This window comes from Podarcis melisellensis (assembly GCF_964234715.1).
Source record: "Podarcis melisellensis genome assembly, chromosome: 2".
In the NCBI taxonomy this organism is placed as follows: Eukaryota; Metazoa; Chordata; class Lepidosauria; order Squamata; family Lacertidae; genus Podarcis; species Podarcis melisellensis.
The window spans coordinates 58,633,587-58,652,148 of record NC_138529.1 but is presented as its reverse complement, the minus strand read 5'-3'; the positions used below and the strand labels follow the sequence as shown (position 1 = coordinate 58,652,148).

Below are 18,562 nucleotides of genomic sequence, written 5' to 3'. Positions count from 1 at the left end.
TTTCGTGTGTGTGTGTGTGTGTGTGTGTATGTATGTGTGTATGATGGTAGTGGCGACAGGGTTTACTTTGTTTTTCTTCTTGTTTTTCTTATGTGTTTTGTGCTTTTATCTTGTATTTTAATGCTGTGAACTGCCCTGAGAGCTTCAGATGAAGTGTGGATTCAAATTTAATAAATAAAATATAAATATAAAAATCATAAATAGCTACTCATTTGTATGTTGCTCAGAATTAAATGAGGAATGCCTCAAGAATCATGTGCCATTTCACCTTGTCTTGGCTATAAAAAGACAAGGGTCAGACATTTAATACATGGGAAAACTGCCCCCAAATGAGTGCTTGGACGCAAGTCAGCTCTTAATTAACATTCTGGTAAAGCATGAACATAAAAGAGTGAAGCATGGGTATATATAGGTGATTTAAAAAATAGATTAATGAAACATTGTTCAATTTTATAGGCTTTATTTTTAACAAATCTTAAAAGAAAATGCAAATGGTGTCTATATATGTGTGTGTACATATATATATACACACACAGGCAGGAAAAAACTAACAATAACACACCGTTAAAACCCATCCAGAAAGCCTAAAAAGGAGACAGAATGCCCCAAATGCTACTTCATCTCTTTAAAGTGGTCAAGGATAAGAAATTATTGCAATGATTAGTATCTTCCCTTCCTAAATTTTCCTTTTAGGCACAGTTGGATGAAACACCCTGTAGATTAGGAGGGAAGCAACTATAGCTTAGCATGCATGGGAGAAATGACTTTGCAGCTTCTATTTGCCACAGGGAGCTAACTAACTAGTGGAATTAGATTTTTTTTTAAGAAAGAAAGAAAGATTAGCTCCACTTCTTTGGGATAAATGCAGTTGTCAGTGCTGCCTGCTGCCTCTCTACTCAACAGAAGGCCTTGATTTGCAATGTAGGAGGACAGATGTTTTATCTGGGAACTTGTCCAGATCTTTAAAACATACGCAGATGCATACACGCACACACGTTCGCACTATTTGCCTCTTTGGTCCATAACAAAGGCTTCAGCAGCATTGAGTCAATATAACAGACAAATTGCGGGATACTTAATACTGTCAGGATCGAGTTCTTGTAACACATGGAAATTCTTACATTTTATCTTCTATATTATTCTATATTTTATATTATTCACAGAAGCCTCTTTCTCATACACTTGCAATTAGAACTGAACCCACAGTGGTGGCACTGAGGAGACCTTTCACTGGTCCTTTTGACCCTTACAAAAAACATGATAATTTTCTGAGAGTTGCAAATAGAGTTTGCCTACTGTGGAGGGTGAACAGTGTCGAGGGGGAGAAGGGCTGGGCCCCTGTGGTTCAAGCAACCAAGCCAATTCTTCCTGTTTTGCTACAAGAAAATGAAATCACCCATACAACATGACAAGACCGGAACCATCTGATTGTCTCAATAATGGGGAAGCATCCCTTCTTCCTTCTTTCCTCTCTCCCTCCCAAATCAGGAGCTTCATTTCCTCTCACTGACATTGGCTATGTGGTGCCATAACATCAGGACACTGATAGGTTCAGCTCCCAGAATATTCTGAAAACCAATCAGAGCTGTTTAATTGAAACTATAAATCACAACATTCTTACCTGTGTACCAGTTGTTTGCGACTTACACAAATGGCTGTCTCGTAGTCATGAGTGACACACACTTTATGTGGGCTGCACTTTACCTTCAAGCATGGGTCTTTGGAAGGATCAAGAGCTATTAAAAGCAAGATATAAAGAAATAGTTTAGAAAATTATCTCTCCTCCCTCATTAGCCAAAATAATGAGCCAAGCATCTCATGAGGAAACACTTTTCAGTCTAAAAATGTTTACCCCATTTATCTTCACCACTCTGCAAGAAAGATTATGTTCAGATACAGTCCAATGTACTTTATAGCCATCCAATTAGGATTCAAAGCTACATAGATCTATTATCTAGGCCCTGTGTTCTAACCACTGCAACATCACAGGTTTTTTGCTAGTTACATACACTTTTGCTTGGATCTGCAGAATCACAGAACTGTACGCAGCTGGATGAATCCACCTCTTGCCTCCCCATGCCACCATTTAAGTGGGACATAACTATTTATTATTAGATCATAGATAAGTACAGAGTCAATAGCAATTGATATAATAAAAAAATAAAAAAATAGTGAAGGTGCCCTACTGCTCAGGGTGAGGAACAGAAACAAAAACAGGTTGCATGAAAAACTAGGTGCCGAATAACAATTCTCCCTGGTCTCCAAAAAAATTGTCATGAAAAACTGCTTTCTGTATCCATTATGCATTTTCCCTTTGATTTTAACATCCACATCATAATTGATTTTTATAACTATTTTTAGATAGATCACACAAGATTTTTTTTTAAAGAAGAATGCTGCTTAGAATATCACCAGTCTATCATGCATGGAACTCTGGACCGTAGCAAAATGCCACAGTTATCTATTGAAATAACAATTGTACAGCCAGCTACTTAATGATTGCTACTGTGCAGCAGGACATGTAGTGATTGCTCAGCCCCATATAATAGAAGCAATCTTGTATTACTACAATGTGTGATTTCTTGTATTCAGCATAATTCTAAAATCAACAAAAACACAGCATGCCAGATCTAGCTAGTGCCAGTGTGACATGCAAATACTAGTGTAGAATAGAGATACTATCATTATTGCAGCAATCACACCTTTAAACATTAACTCACAAAGAATCCAAAAGAACCTTTGAAGTTCTCTGTACACACATGCGGATGACGCTCCATTTGCCAGTTAAATACAATTACACCTGGGTACCCATCTCGGCAGAGCAAGGCAGCACCGATCCAGGATGTAGATTCAAAGGAATTAATAAATGTCATATCGTGGTTAAACTGCAGGCTGTCTTTTTAATTCCACAGAAAGAAAAATAATTACAAATCTGGAATTTTGCCAGGACACAAGGATTAAAACCTTTTCACATCCAAAAAAAGATCTCGAGGGACTGTAAGCAGTCCACTGATGTTCTGCCAACAATTAGATGGGGCTCTGTGAAAATGTCCCATTTAGCTTATGATAAACCTTTTGTGTATGCAGCATGAATATGTGAACATAACAGAAGGGTAGAAGAAGGGAAGTGCCTGAAACTCAAGGGCAGTATTATTATTGGACCAATTTTTGCATTGTTGCTGTCTATCCAAGCTGCTTCAAATACACTCATCCTGTGTGGATACTGAATGCACCAGGAGGGCACGGCATCCTTCTTGCCTGCTCTGCCTCCATTGTCCATGTGTTCACTGTCAGTGTAAGTCTATGAATGCATGGCTGAATGTATGAAAGACTCCTCAGTGCATTCAGAAACTCTTATCACCTCCTGGACAAATGTCTGGACACTGGAAGACACAGCTAGCAGGTGTGCTGATGTCAGCAGGTGTGTTGCTGCTTCCTCCTCACCTGCTGAATGAAGTTATGTAGGATGAAGTCCATGGGCTTCCACTTTGAATTGCAGCCATGAGTGGGCAGTGGACAAGTGGGCCTGCAAGCAGGCATTGGTGGTCTGCAAGCAGGCATTGGTGGTTGTTCTGCCACCCTCCCTAACTGTTGTCTAGTGCAGAAGGCTTAACGTGCTGCAGGTTCTATCAGGCTTTGGGCTGCTCACTCAATGAGAGACAGCAGTATGGTCCTGCTTCCCATTCATGTTATTTAGTGAAATTGTGCAGCGTGAAGCAATTGACATTTTATTACTTCATTAATCTTTAGAATAACAATGTTTGAAAGGTCAGTATTGTTGTCCCTCTGTTGTAGAAGAGGAGAGGGCCCGAGAGTCCGCCCTCCATGGCCTTCTAAAGCTTCATTGTTGAGGTGAGAACTACAGTATTGTAAATACACAAATATTTCTAAGTTTCTACTACATTTTTCAATACAACTTATTATTTGGAAAAATGGGATTCATGGCATGGAAATGGTTTGTCTTACTTTCAAGCATTTTAGAATGTGCTTCCCCACATTAAGTGCTACACTGAAATCTTTAACTCTTTCTGACACTCTATATAGATTTCTGAGTAAATATATCTGCTGAGCCATAAAGAGTGCATAAATTCATGTTCTGATTAACTGAGAGCCATCTTCCAAGAAATTTTAGAAATGCTTTTCTGTTGCTCTAAAACTGTGCAAATAGAAGAAGTACCACATGCATATTAGCCATGGCATGGCATCCCAGAAGAGTCACACCAATTAATCTAATTACATGTCAATTTAATATGCAGAATAGCTGCACTTTGCCACCTATGATACATATTCACAGCATTTCACAGAGGTGAATGAGTTCCTCACATTGGCTTTCATCTATCCTTAAGGGGGAAACTGCATGCTCTCAGATGTATGCTTATGAGGCACAGGGATAAATTATGTCTGACAAGGATAAATTAGTAGTGGATAGAAAGAGGAATGAAACCATTTGAGACTTTGATCATCTGACCCTGTGAGAAATGTTCTGGAGCCAAATCTCATGCAGTAACCATTCTCAAGCCAAGTTTCATTCTGCCACCGCTCAGAAAGACACCATTCCATCCTTTACTAATATCTTCCCTTTTCTACCTCATTTTTAGCCCTTTAGTAAATCTCTAAATCAAGCAGGTTTCAGCAGAAAGTTTTGAAGTCATATTGACACAATACACCAGATACTCAAAATTTAGGTAGCATTGGAAATGAGGTGTGACAGGCAATGTAAAATAGAAGGTGAAAGACCAAAAATTTGGATTACAAACAACTTTGCTCATAAAGAAGTGGAGTTGGATCTGGCTGGTGGGCTGGATCCTTACCTCCCCCAATAGCAAATTTGATAGGAGAGCGGGCCCTCCCATTTGTCAAAACCTGGTGTCAGATGACAACTTCAAAGGAGGTTGCTCTCAGCACCAGTGGAGCTGATTAACACTGATTGCACAGGACCCCTTTGTTTGCAGGTTTTCATTTAAACCATATCTGCAAAGAGATAGGAAAGTACTCCATTTTCAGGTGTGGCTTGAATTCAAACTATGCCAGCAAGCAGATGTTTTTCATTTCCAATTGCAGGGTTAGCTGGAGACCAAACTGTGGCTGCAAATGGACTTTGAAGGCATGCTATCAAGTCAGGCATTGCAAGTGCCAACAATCAGCTGTGCAAAGGAAAGGGGTGGATTTGCCCTGCCAGACCTTAAACTATACAGTATTATGAATCAGCAGCTTTCTGCTGGTTGAAAGACTGGCTGCTTCTGGAGAATACAGACATTTTGGACTTAGAAGGTTTTAACAATACTTTTGGGTGGCATGCATATCTGTGGTACAACAAGGTCAAAGCTCATAAAGCTTTCAAAAATCATATTGTCAGGAAAGCATTGTATAATGTCTGGATTAAGTATAAAGATTTGCTGGAAAACAAAACTCCAAGGTGGTTGTCGCCAATGGAGGCAAAGGCTGTGAAAAAACTCAATATGGAGTCAAAATGGCCGAGATACTGGGAAATTTTGGAACAAGAAGGGGATAAACTGAAAATGCAGAGTTATGAGAAATTAAAAGATAAAGTGCGAGATTGGCTCCATTATTATCTAATAATGGAGATTTACAAGATAGACAGGAAAATTGGCTTCCAGGTGGAAAAATCAAAATTGGAGACAGAATTGTTAGAACCAAAAATTAAGAATTTGTCAAAAATGTATAACTTGCTGTTGAAATGGAATACACAGGATGAAACGGTCAAATCAGCTATGATCAAGTGGGCACAAGATATTGGTCATAACATTATGTTTGCTGACTGGGAAAAGTTGTGGACCACCGGTATGAAATTTACGGCATGTAATGCCCTAAGAGAGAATATTATGAAAATGATTTATAGGTGGTACATGACCCCAGTCAAGCTTGCAAAAATGTACCACTTGCCTGATAATAAATGTTGGAAATGTAAAGAAAATGAAGGTACATTCTTTCACCTTTGGTGGACGTGCCCAAAGATTAAGGCGTTCTGGGAAATGATATATAATGAACTGAAAAAGGTATTTAAATATACCTTTTTGAAGAAACCAGAGGCCTTTCTCTTGGGTATTGTTGGCCAATTGGTGCCAAAGATGGATAGAACATTCTTTATGTACGCTACAACAGCAGCAAGAATACTCATCGCAAAATATTGGAAGACACAGGACCTACCCACCTTGGAAGAATGGCAGATGAAGGTGATAGACTATATGGGACTGGCAGAAATGACCGGCAGAATCCGAGACCAGGGAAGAGAGACGGCGGAAGAAGATTGGAAGAAATTTAAGGACTATCTTAAGAAACATTGTAAAATTAATGAATGTTAGAACGATGTTGGTTTAGAAATTAAGTGGTTTCTAGCTGTAATGATCATGCAATTAATAAAAGAAAGGTTGAAAATCAATAGAAATTATGGGAGGGATTTGCTGAATTAAATAACTAGAAATTGGAATACAGAAAGGGGAGGTATGAGGAGGTCGGGAAAGTAAGGTATAAGAAAATAAGGGATTAAAATTATACTTGTTGTTGTATGTGTTTTGTTTGTATTTTTGTCATTTTTTTATCTTTATATAACTTTTTGGAAACTTCAATAAATATCTTTAAAAAAACAACAACAATCAGCTGATAGTGTAAAATGTACATAATCAGTTACTTTGTCATAATGACTATCTTGTATATTGTTGCAGACTCTGCCCCCCCCCCCCATTTCTAGAAGAACCCATCAGGATGAACTGTTTAAACTGTCAATCCAAAGCAATAATACACAAGATAGGGTGCTGTTAAGGAATAAATCTAGTAATTGCCAGTGCTAACCTAAACATGCTTACTCAGAATTAAGTCCCACTATGTTCAAGGCAGGCTTACCCTTTTGCTTTGGAATAATCTTAATGTAACTCAATGGGACTTACTTCTGTGTAGACATGCACTGGATTGCACGGAATAATTGTTCCTGTGAGCCCAAAATACACCACCCACAAAGGAGGTTACCCATTACCCATTTGCATAATTTACTGCTCTGAACCTTGTGTCCTTAATGTCAGACTTCACTGGGGTGGGGAATTTTAATTTGTCTCGCTATCACGCATGACTGGATCTCACTGAATCACTCCTGATGCAGCGGCGCAGCAAAATTATTGCCCATCAGCAAAGAAGGCTCGTTGCTGCATCTCAACACAAATCACTCTTCAGAGCTTGCATAATTCAATTGGGAGAAGTGTCAGAGATGGGACACGGGCAGCTGTCTGTGGCCCAATGTCTGCTATCTGAAGAGTCTGCTTGCCCTGTTGTTCAGGATCTATTTTAAACAGAGATAACTGTTTTGTTGTCCTTAGGAAGTATGATGACTTGCATTCACAGTACTTGCCCAGCTTTGCTAACCAGAGTTGCCAACACAGAATAGAATGGGTGGATGGAGAAAATGCCAGCTCTGAAGGAAGAAATGGTTCAACCATTTAAAACAGTGGACTCTTCTGATATGACCAACTACTGGCTAGTCAAGATTTGTTTGAATGAAGTGCCTCATCATGTGGCTCAGCTGTAGAAGATTTTAGAAAAGATGGGGTTATCTAGATCCATTTTAGTGTGGGTTCCAGTCCTGTGAATACTGTCTGCACAAATACAGGAGAAGTGTGTGTTTTGGTGTTTAATCAAGAGTTACAGAAAACAAAGGCGCCGCCTGTGTGCATCCATGGGCATCTGGTTGACCACTGTGAGAACAGGGTGCTAAACTAGATGGCATGATCCAGCAGGCCTGATGTTCTGAAATAGGAGAGCTATTTCCCACTGTCTAGGTTGCAGTGGTATTTATGGTACTTATTGTACAGTGTCATTTAATTTTTCAGGACCCTCAATGGCCAATTCAAAAGGGCAGTATAGTGAGGCTTTGGTTAGAACAGGAGAAAGGCTTGGAATTTATGATCTGAGGAGGTCCCATACTAGCTGAACCACACACTTGTCCGTCAGTGGAGCATTCCAGTGGGCAATTTTTAAACTTGATCTGCCTGATTAGCTACATCTCTATTAGCTTTCCTTCCCAGGGAGGCAAAATGGAAGCATTTGAGTCAAGGCACTTGGAGTGGGCACACAAAATGGTGGAGAAAGTATGTGCATAAATAAATACACATGTGAAATATATGAAATACATACACAAGCACAAATGCACACATTGCTTTTATAAGAAAAGGCACATACTAGAGCAGCCCCCAAGTTCCACATTCATATGCACATTAGCAAAGTCTGCAGCTACTCTGGAATAGTTATCTAAGAACCAATCACTGGAACCTTTGTTTGTTCTGCATTTCAGCTCAGTTATCACCAATATTAACTTTGCAGATGACTGTCTCACAATTAGCAATTTCCTCAGAGCTGAGTATTGTAGCTACTCAGTGTTGGCTCAGGTATTTAGAACTACAATAGTCTTCTGCATGAACACCCCTTTGAAATGTAGGCTGGGTAACTGAGCACAACTGGTTCAAGTGTACTGAATATGGTACATTTAGCACAAGTCACTGGGAGTCTTCAAAATAAACATTTTTAAAAGTGTTAATAGTTTTGGCACCTTAACACAATTAAGTCTGTAGGAGAAGGTAATGAGAACGTGGATCAGAAGTTCATTATGGGGTTAAGTGCCAACCTTCCATTAGTTTCCATTAAGGAAACATTTATGTATAATTTTAAGAAACCTGAAAGCACAGGTTCAGCTTAGCTGTAAGAAGAGTTTGGAAACAAAACCCTCTGTTGCTGACTCATCACAGCACTTCACATTCATTGCTGCATAGCAACATTCAAATTTATCACTTGTCTCCTCTCATGGATAGAAAGAACAATAGCTAAAAATTAGCCAAATAAAAAATGCTTCACCTATACAGTGGTACCTTGGGTTAAGTACTTAATTCATTCCGGAGGTCCGTACTTAACCTGGAACTGTTCTTAACCTGAAGAACCACTTTAGCTAATGGGGCCTCCTGCTGCCGCCACACCGCCGGAGCACAATTTTTGTTCTCATCCTGAAGCAAAGTTCTTAACCCGAGGTACTATTTCTGGGTTAGCAGAGTCTGTAACCTGAAGCGTATGTAACCTGAAGCGTATGTAACCTGAGGTACCACTGTAGTTTAGGACATATTTCTTTATATTCAAAGTAGCAAAGTACTAAGGCCTATGCAGAATGAACTGGAGAGCTATAACTTATTTATATACTTGAATCATAAATAATTTCCATATCATTATCATGGTAAGCAAATGAACTTCTGATTCTCCTCATTGTTAGGAAATGATATGACCAGACTCCAGCTCCCACCAAGCCAATGATCAGGGATAGCAGGAATTGTAGTTCAACAATTTATGGAGGGCACCATATTGGATTACCAATTGCTTAGCCAGAATAAGAAAACAAAAGAAAACTGTCATACCACCATGGTACTTAGTTCCACCAACGTGGGATGCACAAAAACAAAAAGGTGGTATTTTCTTTCTGATTATTTGAGCATTCAACACTTCCTAGGACTGATAGTACTTCTTTAGCACTTTAAAGGACTATGCCAGGCCACACTTTTAAGAGACAACACCTCAATCCCATCTGCCTTGTGCACAGTATAAGAGACATTTTCTGAAATATGTTAATGATGGATCATGTGCCATTAATCAGTTTCTAGGAGCAGATGCTCATCATCTGTAGGGGAAGGCAACCCATGGGAAAAAGATTAAAGAGAAACAAATCCTGTATTTTGTCATCACAGTTCTTTGTGTCCTAAAGCGTTGAACGTGAAAGCTTTGAAGCGAACAGTTGCAAATCTCGGCACATAAGAAGAAGAGATGGAAGACAAGAGCATGAAGGATTTATTCATGAAGACCTGGCAAGAGAAATGCAAATAAGTGCTATAATAAGGTGGTACAGCAGCTCACAGTGGTGATGTTACATGGATAGTTTCCTTGCTGCACTTCAGTTTTATGAAAGAATAGTCAAAATTTTGCCACGCCACTCAAAGGAAGCGCCCTTTACCACTGTGACTCAGAATTCATTAATTCATTTCCACAGAATTCAAACAAGGCAACGTTTCCACACCCATCCACCCTTCATTTGTATGCTGGTATCAAAGAATCCACCATACCTATATGCTGGAGTTGCATCTACCACGTCAAGATACATAATTTGTAGAAACAATTCTGAGAGACAACAGGGTGTAATATATAATCTAATATCTGAGCAGAAGATTCCTGCAGTGTTTAGAAATTATTGTAAGCTGTCTCTCTCTCTGTGGGTGATTCTCACTAAAACTGACAGAGAAACATAAGGCCATATGTTTGCAAAATGGAGGAATGCACAGACTGTTCTATATTCACTCAGTATAGGATGTGGCGTTTTCTTCAGAAGAGCAGTCTGTTGCCATCAGAAGCAGAGTCATTCCCAATCCAATTTTCGTTTGCTTGCATAAGTAGGCCAGGAGTCAAGGCATGTGACTTAATCATTTCATGCAGATTCTTTAATGGGAATATAACCATTGATTTGAAATAAATAAATAAATAAGGTATTCACCTCACTTTTTACTAAAAACGACAGCTCGTTTTTGGAAAGACACATTTACCTTGTAAAGTTTTTATGTTTTTTTCTGAGGCCCCAATAGGAGATTTGAATGGTGCCTACTGATTTTTAAACACACAGGTTTGCTTGGCTATGATTACATGCTTATTTTCTGCTTGCTTGTGAAATACAGCAATATTTTCAGTAAAAAAAATAAATGCAGTGAAGCAAAATACTTGTGCTGTGTGTCACATGAACAAGCAACTGGTCTACAGAGTCCTTAACCTGCGACTGACTCCTTTTAATGCAGCTCTCTCACATGAGCAATACTGTAAGTACTCCAGGAGTAAACTAAAGGCTGAATTCAGTGTTCTGCTTGTGCAATGGGATTTCACCTTATCCTCCTCCCTTCTGCAGACATTCTTGCCCCCGGAATCTGCCCAGAGTGTTCCCCAAGATGCGAGGCTGCAGGGGAGGAGGAGGCAAGAAAGGCAAAATACTGTTGCATGAGCAAATATCCATTCTGCTTGCATATTGGATCCAATCGTACATATGTGTGCAAGTGCTGCGTGCAGGGAGAGGGCAACCCACAGTTTAAGAAACTGTACATGAATTGTGAGGTAGTATGAAGCCCCTCATGGGGTCCCCCCCCCCCAAATCTTGCAGAAATTGCTCTCCTGCGGAGCTGGTTTTGACTGCATCCTTGAGTCAGTTAATATTTTCTTCAACCAACAGGCGTCTGTTACAACTATGGTTTTTTAATACTTTTCTTCTGCTCAGTATGGAAGGAGCTCAGAATATTAAAATGTGTATTCTCTCTTGGCTTGGGAACTGTTGTTTTTTTTTTTGGTGCCCTTTTGTGATTCAGAACTTGAGTAGCAGCCACCCTTCCATAGCTTCATCCCAAAGCTCTGTGGTAATGTTTAAAGAATGGGCACCATATGGGTAGTGCCAGTTGTACAAATCTTTCCCATACAGCTGTCATTCAGCTGGTATCAGGGTGTATGTGTGCGTGTCTGTTTTGGGACTACAACTCCCACCATCCCTGGCCACTGGTCCTGTTAGCTAGGGATGATGGGAGTTGTAGTCCCAAAACATCTGGAGGGCCAAGTTTGCCTATGCCTGGTGTACACGCACACACCCCTACATACCAGTGGGTCATAAAATGGGTCATAAAATATATTTGCGTAGGGTGCTGGTGGCAGGGCAGAAAAGGGAATTGAAAGAATAAAAATAACACCTCCCCTGAAAAGGTGAACTTTCTTTTTCTTTGGTGGGAACATAAAGAGTTTGCCAGGCCTGTGGAATTTCACTAAGCTGACCAAGATGAAACAATACAAATTTTCACAACAGATGAGAGGAATTAAGAACATTTCACAGGAATGTCATGGTTGGGAGCAAGTTTAAAGTCAAGGTCAACAACTCACTTGATATAGAGTTTCTATGGCTACCAAAACCTGCTGAGAGGCCACACTGGCTGAAAGGCAGGCAAAAGGTCAGCTAAACCCAAGGCAAGATTAAAAGATTCTTCCATCTATGTACAGTGTTTCAAATTCCTGTCCAAAGCCAAGCTATCCAAGCAAATGTCTGGCTTCAAGTATTAAAGGGTGAAATGCAGGGAGAGTATCTTCTTTCACTGTTTTCCAGCTGACCTTTTGTTATTCATAGCTTTCTAAGCCCCTTATTAAATCTATAAATCCTCTGCAGCTCGTTCTCAGAGCTATCGAAATAATTGGGAAGTAAACGCCAACAACTGTACTAGGTCCTTAACAAACTACCAACCAGAATTTGTTATAAGTAGGTATATAAATAAATAAATAAATAGAAACACATACATACACACACAGTGCGAGCTGCATTTCAGACCCCTACTTGTCTTGCCTTCTTATGATCCAGAGAGCAGAACATTTTGCTATGAATAATACAGGCTGCTCTGTCCCTTACCTATTGCAAAATGAGTAACTTAATACAAATCATTGCTGGACGAAGAGCTAACAACAGTGCTTGAACTACTTTCCCATTATATTTCATGCTTATATATAGCTGCTATAAAGACAGACATAAGACCTGAGAGAATTTTTTTTTTCAAGTCAAGATAGTAGAAATCCTTTGGAGGGCTCGCATATTAAGAGTATATTGTAGCTCTAGGATATGTTTTAAACACACAACACAGCAAATCTATTCTCCATACATGTGAGGGTGATAACAAATAAATACTCCCAAAAGCTTTCTGCGATAGAGGCACAATTCTACAGAACTTTATAACACACTTGCAAGATGATTTATGAACTTGATTTTGCTTCACAGCCATCCTTTTATTAAGAAAATCCATCCAGCTCACAACGATACAGTATAGCTTTTCTTTAAAAGCCGGCAATCAAAGGTAATATGGCATTATGTAAACACTCTCTGTTTTCAATATTGCCCTACTGTAACTAGCATGATCACTCCAAAGCAAAAGGACTTTTATATAATGAAATGTCAAGAACAGTTGCCTCAAATAATCCCTTTGAAATTGTTCTTGGTGTAAGACAAAGAAAGAACATCTGTTCTGAAATGACTGAAGGAAAATAATGTTACACACTCCCCATTTCCCTGAGCTCTGAGACGTTCCAGGAGCAACACTCCTCGGGTTTGGCTTCCTTTTTGGAGAAAATATTATCAGGAGCTTATGGCATTTTTTGTAATAACTGATTTATTAATAAATATACAACTAGAAATTAAGTGTAAGCAAGCAGCATACTCACTCCCAGTAGGCACCAGACCTGCTATCTCATATCAGACCCCCAAGGTAAAAAAAAAGGTAAAGGTAAAGGACCCGTGGACGGTTAACTCCAGTCAAAGGCGACTATGGAGTGTGGCGCTCATCTTGCTTGAGGCTGAGGGAGCCAGCATTTGTCCACAACAGCTTTCCAGGTCATGTGGCCAGCATGACTAAACCACTTCTGGTGCAACGGAACACCATGACAGAAGCCAGAGTGCACAGAAACGCCATTTACCTTCCCGCCACAGCGGTATCTATTTATCTACTTGTATTGGTGTGCTTTTGAACTGCTAGGTTGGCAGGAGCTGGGACAGAGCAATGGGAGCTCACTCCATCGCGGGGATTCAAACTGCCAACCTTCTGATCAGCAAGCCCAAGAGGCTCAGTGGTTTTTTTTTTTATAATATTTTTATTGGTTTTTACACATATTAAAGACAATACAAAACAAAACACTAACATCAAAGACATACAACAAAAATTGACTTCCCCATGCCTTCCCTTCGCCACATCCTTATTTTGCCATTTTTTTCGAGCAACTCATCAGTCAGTATTTAATCAAGTCCCTTTTAAGTTTTCTTGAAGTTTAAGATTTACAGCTGTGATTCTTTGTTTCTTACCCCTTGACATCTTATCAGTCCGCAAGAGGCTCAGTGGTTTAGACCACAGTGTTCACCCACATACCCAGTGTGTCTCAGTGCTCATGACCAGTGTGTCTCAGTGCTCACTGTTACGATATGGATGCAATGCAACTGCGAGCAGCCGGTGGCTTGGAAGCAAAACATAATGGGAATGTTGGAACTGTTCCATGGGAACAGAGGGAGGGTCTATTTTCAGTGCAAAGCACCGGAATTAGCTCAGAGTGAAATATGACCTGTACAGGAAGTACAGGAGGTGGAGTTGTCTCTCTTCGATGGACTCTGATGAGAGCAGATGTGTTTTCTCTGTAACGCTGCAAAGACAGAAATAAAGGCATGTAAATACATTTCTGTCTCTCTCTTTCCCCCTACCTGGGAGGGGAGGGGGAGAGCGGTGTGTTCTTCTCACGTTGAGGAGGATCGCCGATCGCGACCTAGCCTGCATCTGCTTTCAGCTTTTACTCTAGTTCTATTTGGGGATTGAAAATCACATGCACACTACAGTACATCATAGCCCTCCACAAGCTGAAGGATGAAGGTCTGAAGTGGGAGTCTCCTGTACTTGTGGAAACATCCAATGTATTTAGAATGTTGTAGGTGGTGTGTCTGAACGGGTGGGCAACACACCCTTTGTTGGCATCTGTTGGTCTCAAGAGACAATGGAGGCGTGCACATTTGGGGGTGAGGTCAAGCTGTTGGATGGTTCCAGCACCTGCTGTGGCTGTAAAGACCAATGCGGGAGAGACATGTTTCGTTGCAGCTGGGGCAGATGATGGTTGTGCTGCTGCAGACGCACCACGGTGTTTCTTCCCCATGCTCCTCCCAGCAGTCATTTCTCAACTGGTTGCTGCTACGGATGCACGATGTGACTGCCTGTCTCCTTGGCACCACACCCTTACTCTCAGGTGATGGGGCAATGGGGGTGTGACTTACAGCTTGGTGCAGTAGGCTATCTTTCAGCCATGCAAAGAGGTTTCTACAGCTGCCCCACATCTCCCCTCTTGAGGCAAGCAAGAAGCATGATTACAAACGCACTCAAGGAGGCCACAGAGCAGGGTCAATGAAGATTGTGGCCTGGGCGTTCACAAAACTGGATTTGGGGCTGCATTTGGCGCCAGGACTTAAGGTTCCCATCCCTGCCCTACAGTACAGCTCTGCATTGTGTATATTGCCATCTTGCCCACATAGAGCAACTAATGCAAATGGACATCTTATGAGTTAACAAGAATAAGTAGGTGAGAAAATCCCTGTCACTGAGAAACAGTCTCTAAAAATGGGAAAGAAACAGACACTATTTATTATTATTTACTTATGGTGAATCACATGTCTGTCAAGGGCTGTTGGGCTCAGCTTTCCCCTCAATCTAGTCTGGAATCTGTGAACAATATATTAGTTATCTGTATGGCTTATTGTGTCCCAGAGTACTCAGGCAGCCAGGAAAAGCTGTGTGAGAAATAAAAATACAGTCTGAAAACAAGTAATATCAGCAGAGTCTGAAAATGTCAGTCAAAAGAGTTGCAAAGGCATGTACCCCAAACTAGCCAAATATATGGGGTCCCAGTCCCTATAAAAGCTCTTAAACAGCTCCCCTTTGTTTGGGTAGGTCCTCCACAGAAGCTGATGTAGGAAAAGTTTACATTGCCTTGGTGAAAAAATAAAAGCTGATCAGAATACTGGCGGTCTTGAGAAAAATGTCCCCCTGCCCAGTCTATTTGTATTTATAGCCAAATGAATCCTGACATCTTTGGGAGGACAATGATAAAAAAAGATGAAATGCCCAATTAAAATGCTATTAAAATCCAATGTTATAACCTTCATGGGAGCAAGACTTACATATAGCAATGCCAGTGACAAAGAGGGAACAGAACCCTTAAGACCAAACCATTAATCCTTTGTCCTAACAAGCATTCAGCAATGCAGTCAATAGTTAGTTATTCAATACAAAACATGTTTTAATGCCTTTTAGTAAGTCAAGACATTGCCCTGATTACAGTTTACATGGGGCTTGATGAAGAAATAATCTAAAGATCTCAATAGCAATGTTACAGTATATATTGGTTGTTGGTTTTTTTTTTACAAAATGCTATTTAGTAGCACCAATTAGAGGAAAAAATAAGTTGCATATAAGTTAGTTTTTGTATGTTCCTTCTACAAATCCTGGTATAAACCACCCTGCTTCATTAGTAAAAGAAACTCTCAGTGCCCCTTCTGCAGCACATATACAGTGGTACCTCGGGTTAAGTACTTAATTCGTTCTGGAAGTTCGTTCTTAACCTGAAACTGTTTTTAACCTGAAGCACCACCTTAGCTAATGGGGCCTCCTGCTGCTGCTGCTGCTGTGCCGCCGGAGCACAATTTTTGTTCTCATCCTGAAGCAAAGTTCTTAACCCGAGGTACTATTTCTGGGTTAGCGGAGTCTGTAACCTGAAGCGTCTGTAACCTGAAGCGTATGTAACCCGAGGTACCACTGTACTGTAAAGAGAGAGGCTCTGATTAACACTCTCCAGCCCATTATTGCTTATAGTCATTTGCATATAGAAATGGATCTAACTAATGTATGATCATGGATATGAATGCTTCAGACACACGAAGGAATTAATTTCAAGTAAGTAAACTTCACATTGTAAAAAATAAAAATAAAATAGAGGGTGGTATGCAACTAAGTTGTCCTGTTAGCACAAGGAGTATTGCTAGTCCAATGAGACTCCTCCCTCTTGCTGCACATACCTCATACGTCCTCCAAATCTGCTCTGGAGGGTTGGAGGAACCCTTAGAACAGAATTAGGGGGCATGTGGAGGGAGCAAAGGGAGAAGTCCCTTTGCACTAGTAGTAATCCTTTGGCTAATGGGACCCTGACTCAGCAGTATGTTGAATACAACCTAGACAGACTAAGTTGTTGGGTTACTCATTTTCTTCTGCAGCACGCTTTGTTTTATATAAAGTATAGCATATGAACAGTAAGAAAGAGAGGAAAAATGCACTTATTTTATTTACATTGGCATTTCCAAAATAACCTTTCACTGTTGAAGTATGAAGGTGCTGATGGATATCCACGCTAAAGATACTGTAAAAGGACTGGGCAGATTTGCTTCCCAACTGTGATAAGAAACCTAAGTAATAACAGCCTGTTTGATAAAAGGTATATGAGAGGCAGCTATAAAAGGTGATGGCTATAAAACACCAGGCTGGATGCCTGAGATAAACACAATGAATATGACAAATATACAGCCCTGAATTTCATGCTGATATGAACATTTATGTGCATTAATAATATTAATGTTTTCAAGAATGCAAATGACATCCAAGCCATCTATGGACTTACTGAGAATACATGCACCTTGCAAAATTGTGGTCCTTTTTTCTCTAAGTAATCAATGTGTGGCACACACTTCAGTTTATCTCATGAAGAGTCACATCTTCCTCACATCCTGAAAATTAATCAGCATGTCAAAACAGAGAAGTAGCGAACAAGGCTCAGAGGAAACACATTGTATGCAAGTGCACCTGGATAAAATGAAACAAGTTCCTTGTCTCCAATAACAAGACATGAATCACCAAACCAGTGGCGTATGATGTCAAGCCGTTGAAAAGAGCCCAACTTTCAGAACAGAACTTTGAAAACAATTGGATGGCCTGATTTCTGCTTTGAAGTTATCTACATTCAGTGGGTTGCAATCCAATGCTACTATTTCACTTGCACAGCAGACCTGCTTGTGCCACGGGACTTCCCCTTTCCTCACTTCTCATCTGTGCACCCCCAAAAACTGCTTCAGGGGGTTGGGAGACCCTCCAGAGCAGGATTCAGGGACACACAAGGAGAGGAAGTCTGATTCCTCAAGCAGAACTCTGTTCACACAGCATTGGCTAAAACCCCATGTACAGTGGTACCTCAGGCTAAGTACTTAATTCTTTCTGGAGGTCCGTTCTTAAACTGAAACTGTTCTTAACCTGAAGCACCACTTTAGCTAATGGGGCCTCCTGCTGCCGTCGCACCACCAGAGCATGATTTCTGTTCTCATCCTGAAGCAAAGTTCTTAACCTGAGGTAATATTTCTGGGTTAGCGGAGTCTGTAACCTGAAGCGTATGTAACCTGAAGCGTATGTAACCCGAGGTACCACTGTATTTGTCAGAGGTTGATGGGTAACTGATGGATCCTGCTTTTTCTGCAGCTGTCTTTTTGTTTAATTGTACAAACCTTGCCCCTTCAGTGTTCCAAGATGGTTAACAGATTATGTAAAGCAGATTTACCCGAAAGAGCAAAAACAGTAGAATAAAGTCATACAGCCCCACCCTATTCATGTTTACTAAGAAATAAGTCAAATAGGTCATACTCCCATGTAAGGCTGAACAGAATTGCTGCCTTAATTTGTCTATTAAATCACTGTACTGCAACTATCAAGTTAGTTGGAAATGCTACTTTTTGAAAATGTAACAAAGAAATACAATAGCATCTATTGCAGTATATTTTAGCTTTAAAACTAAAGGATGCAACAAGGATGAGGTTTGAAATGCAAACATTTAACGAATGGATGCAAAGACCATTCTTTTTAGACTAATAATCTATAATCTGACATCTGTAGCATCTTGGTCCCTTAAGTCCCAGTTGCTGTCTGTGAGAGTTAATTTGTTCTTGGATGCTTCTCCCTCT

The 18,562-nt window shown here is 40.3% G+C and overlaps 1 protein-coding gene across 2 annotated transcripts in view; it reads right to left on the bottom strand.

Moving 5' to 3' along the window:
• SPOCK1 (SPARC (osteonectin), cwcv and kazal like domains proteoglycan 1) overlaps nt 1-18,562 on the bottom strand; it is a 404,411-nt gene that overhangs the window by 172,616 nt on the left and 213,233 nt on the right. For both annotated transcript variants that reach the window (XM_081893955.1, XM_081893956.1), the window contains exon 4: nt 1,622-1,736. In XM_081893955.1, coding sequence (XP_081750081.1) covers nt 1,622-1,736 — 115 coding nt within the window. The remainder of the gene's footprint in view (nt 1-1,621; nt 1,737-18,562) is intronic.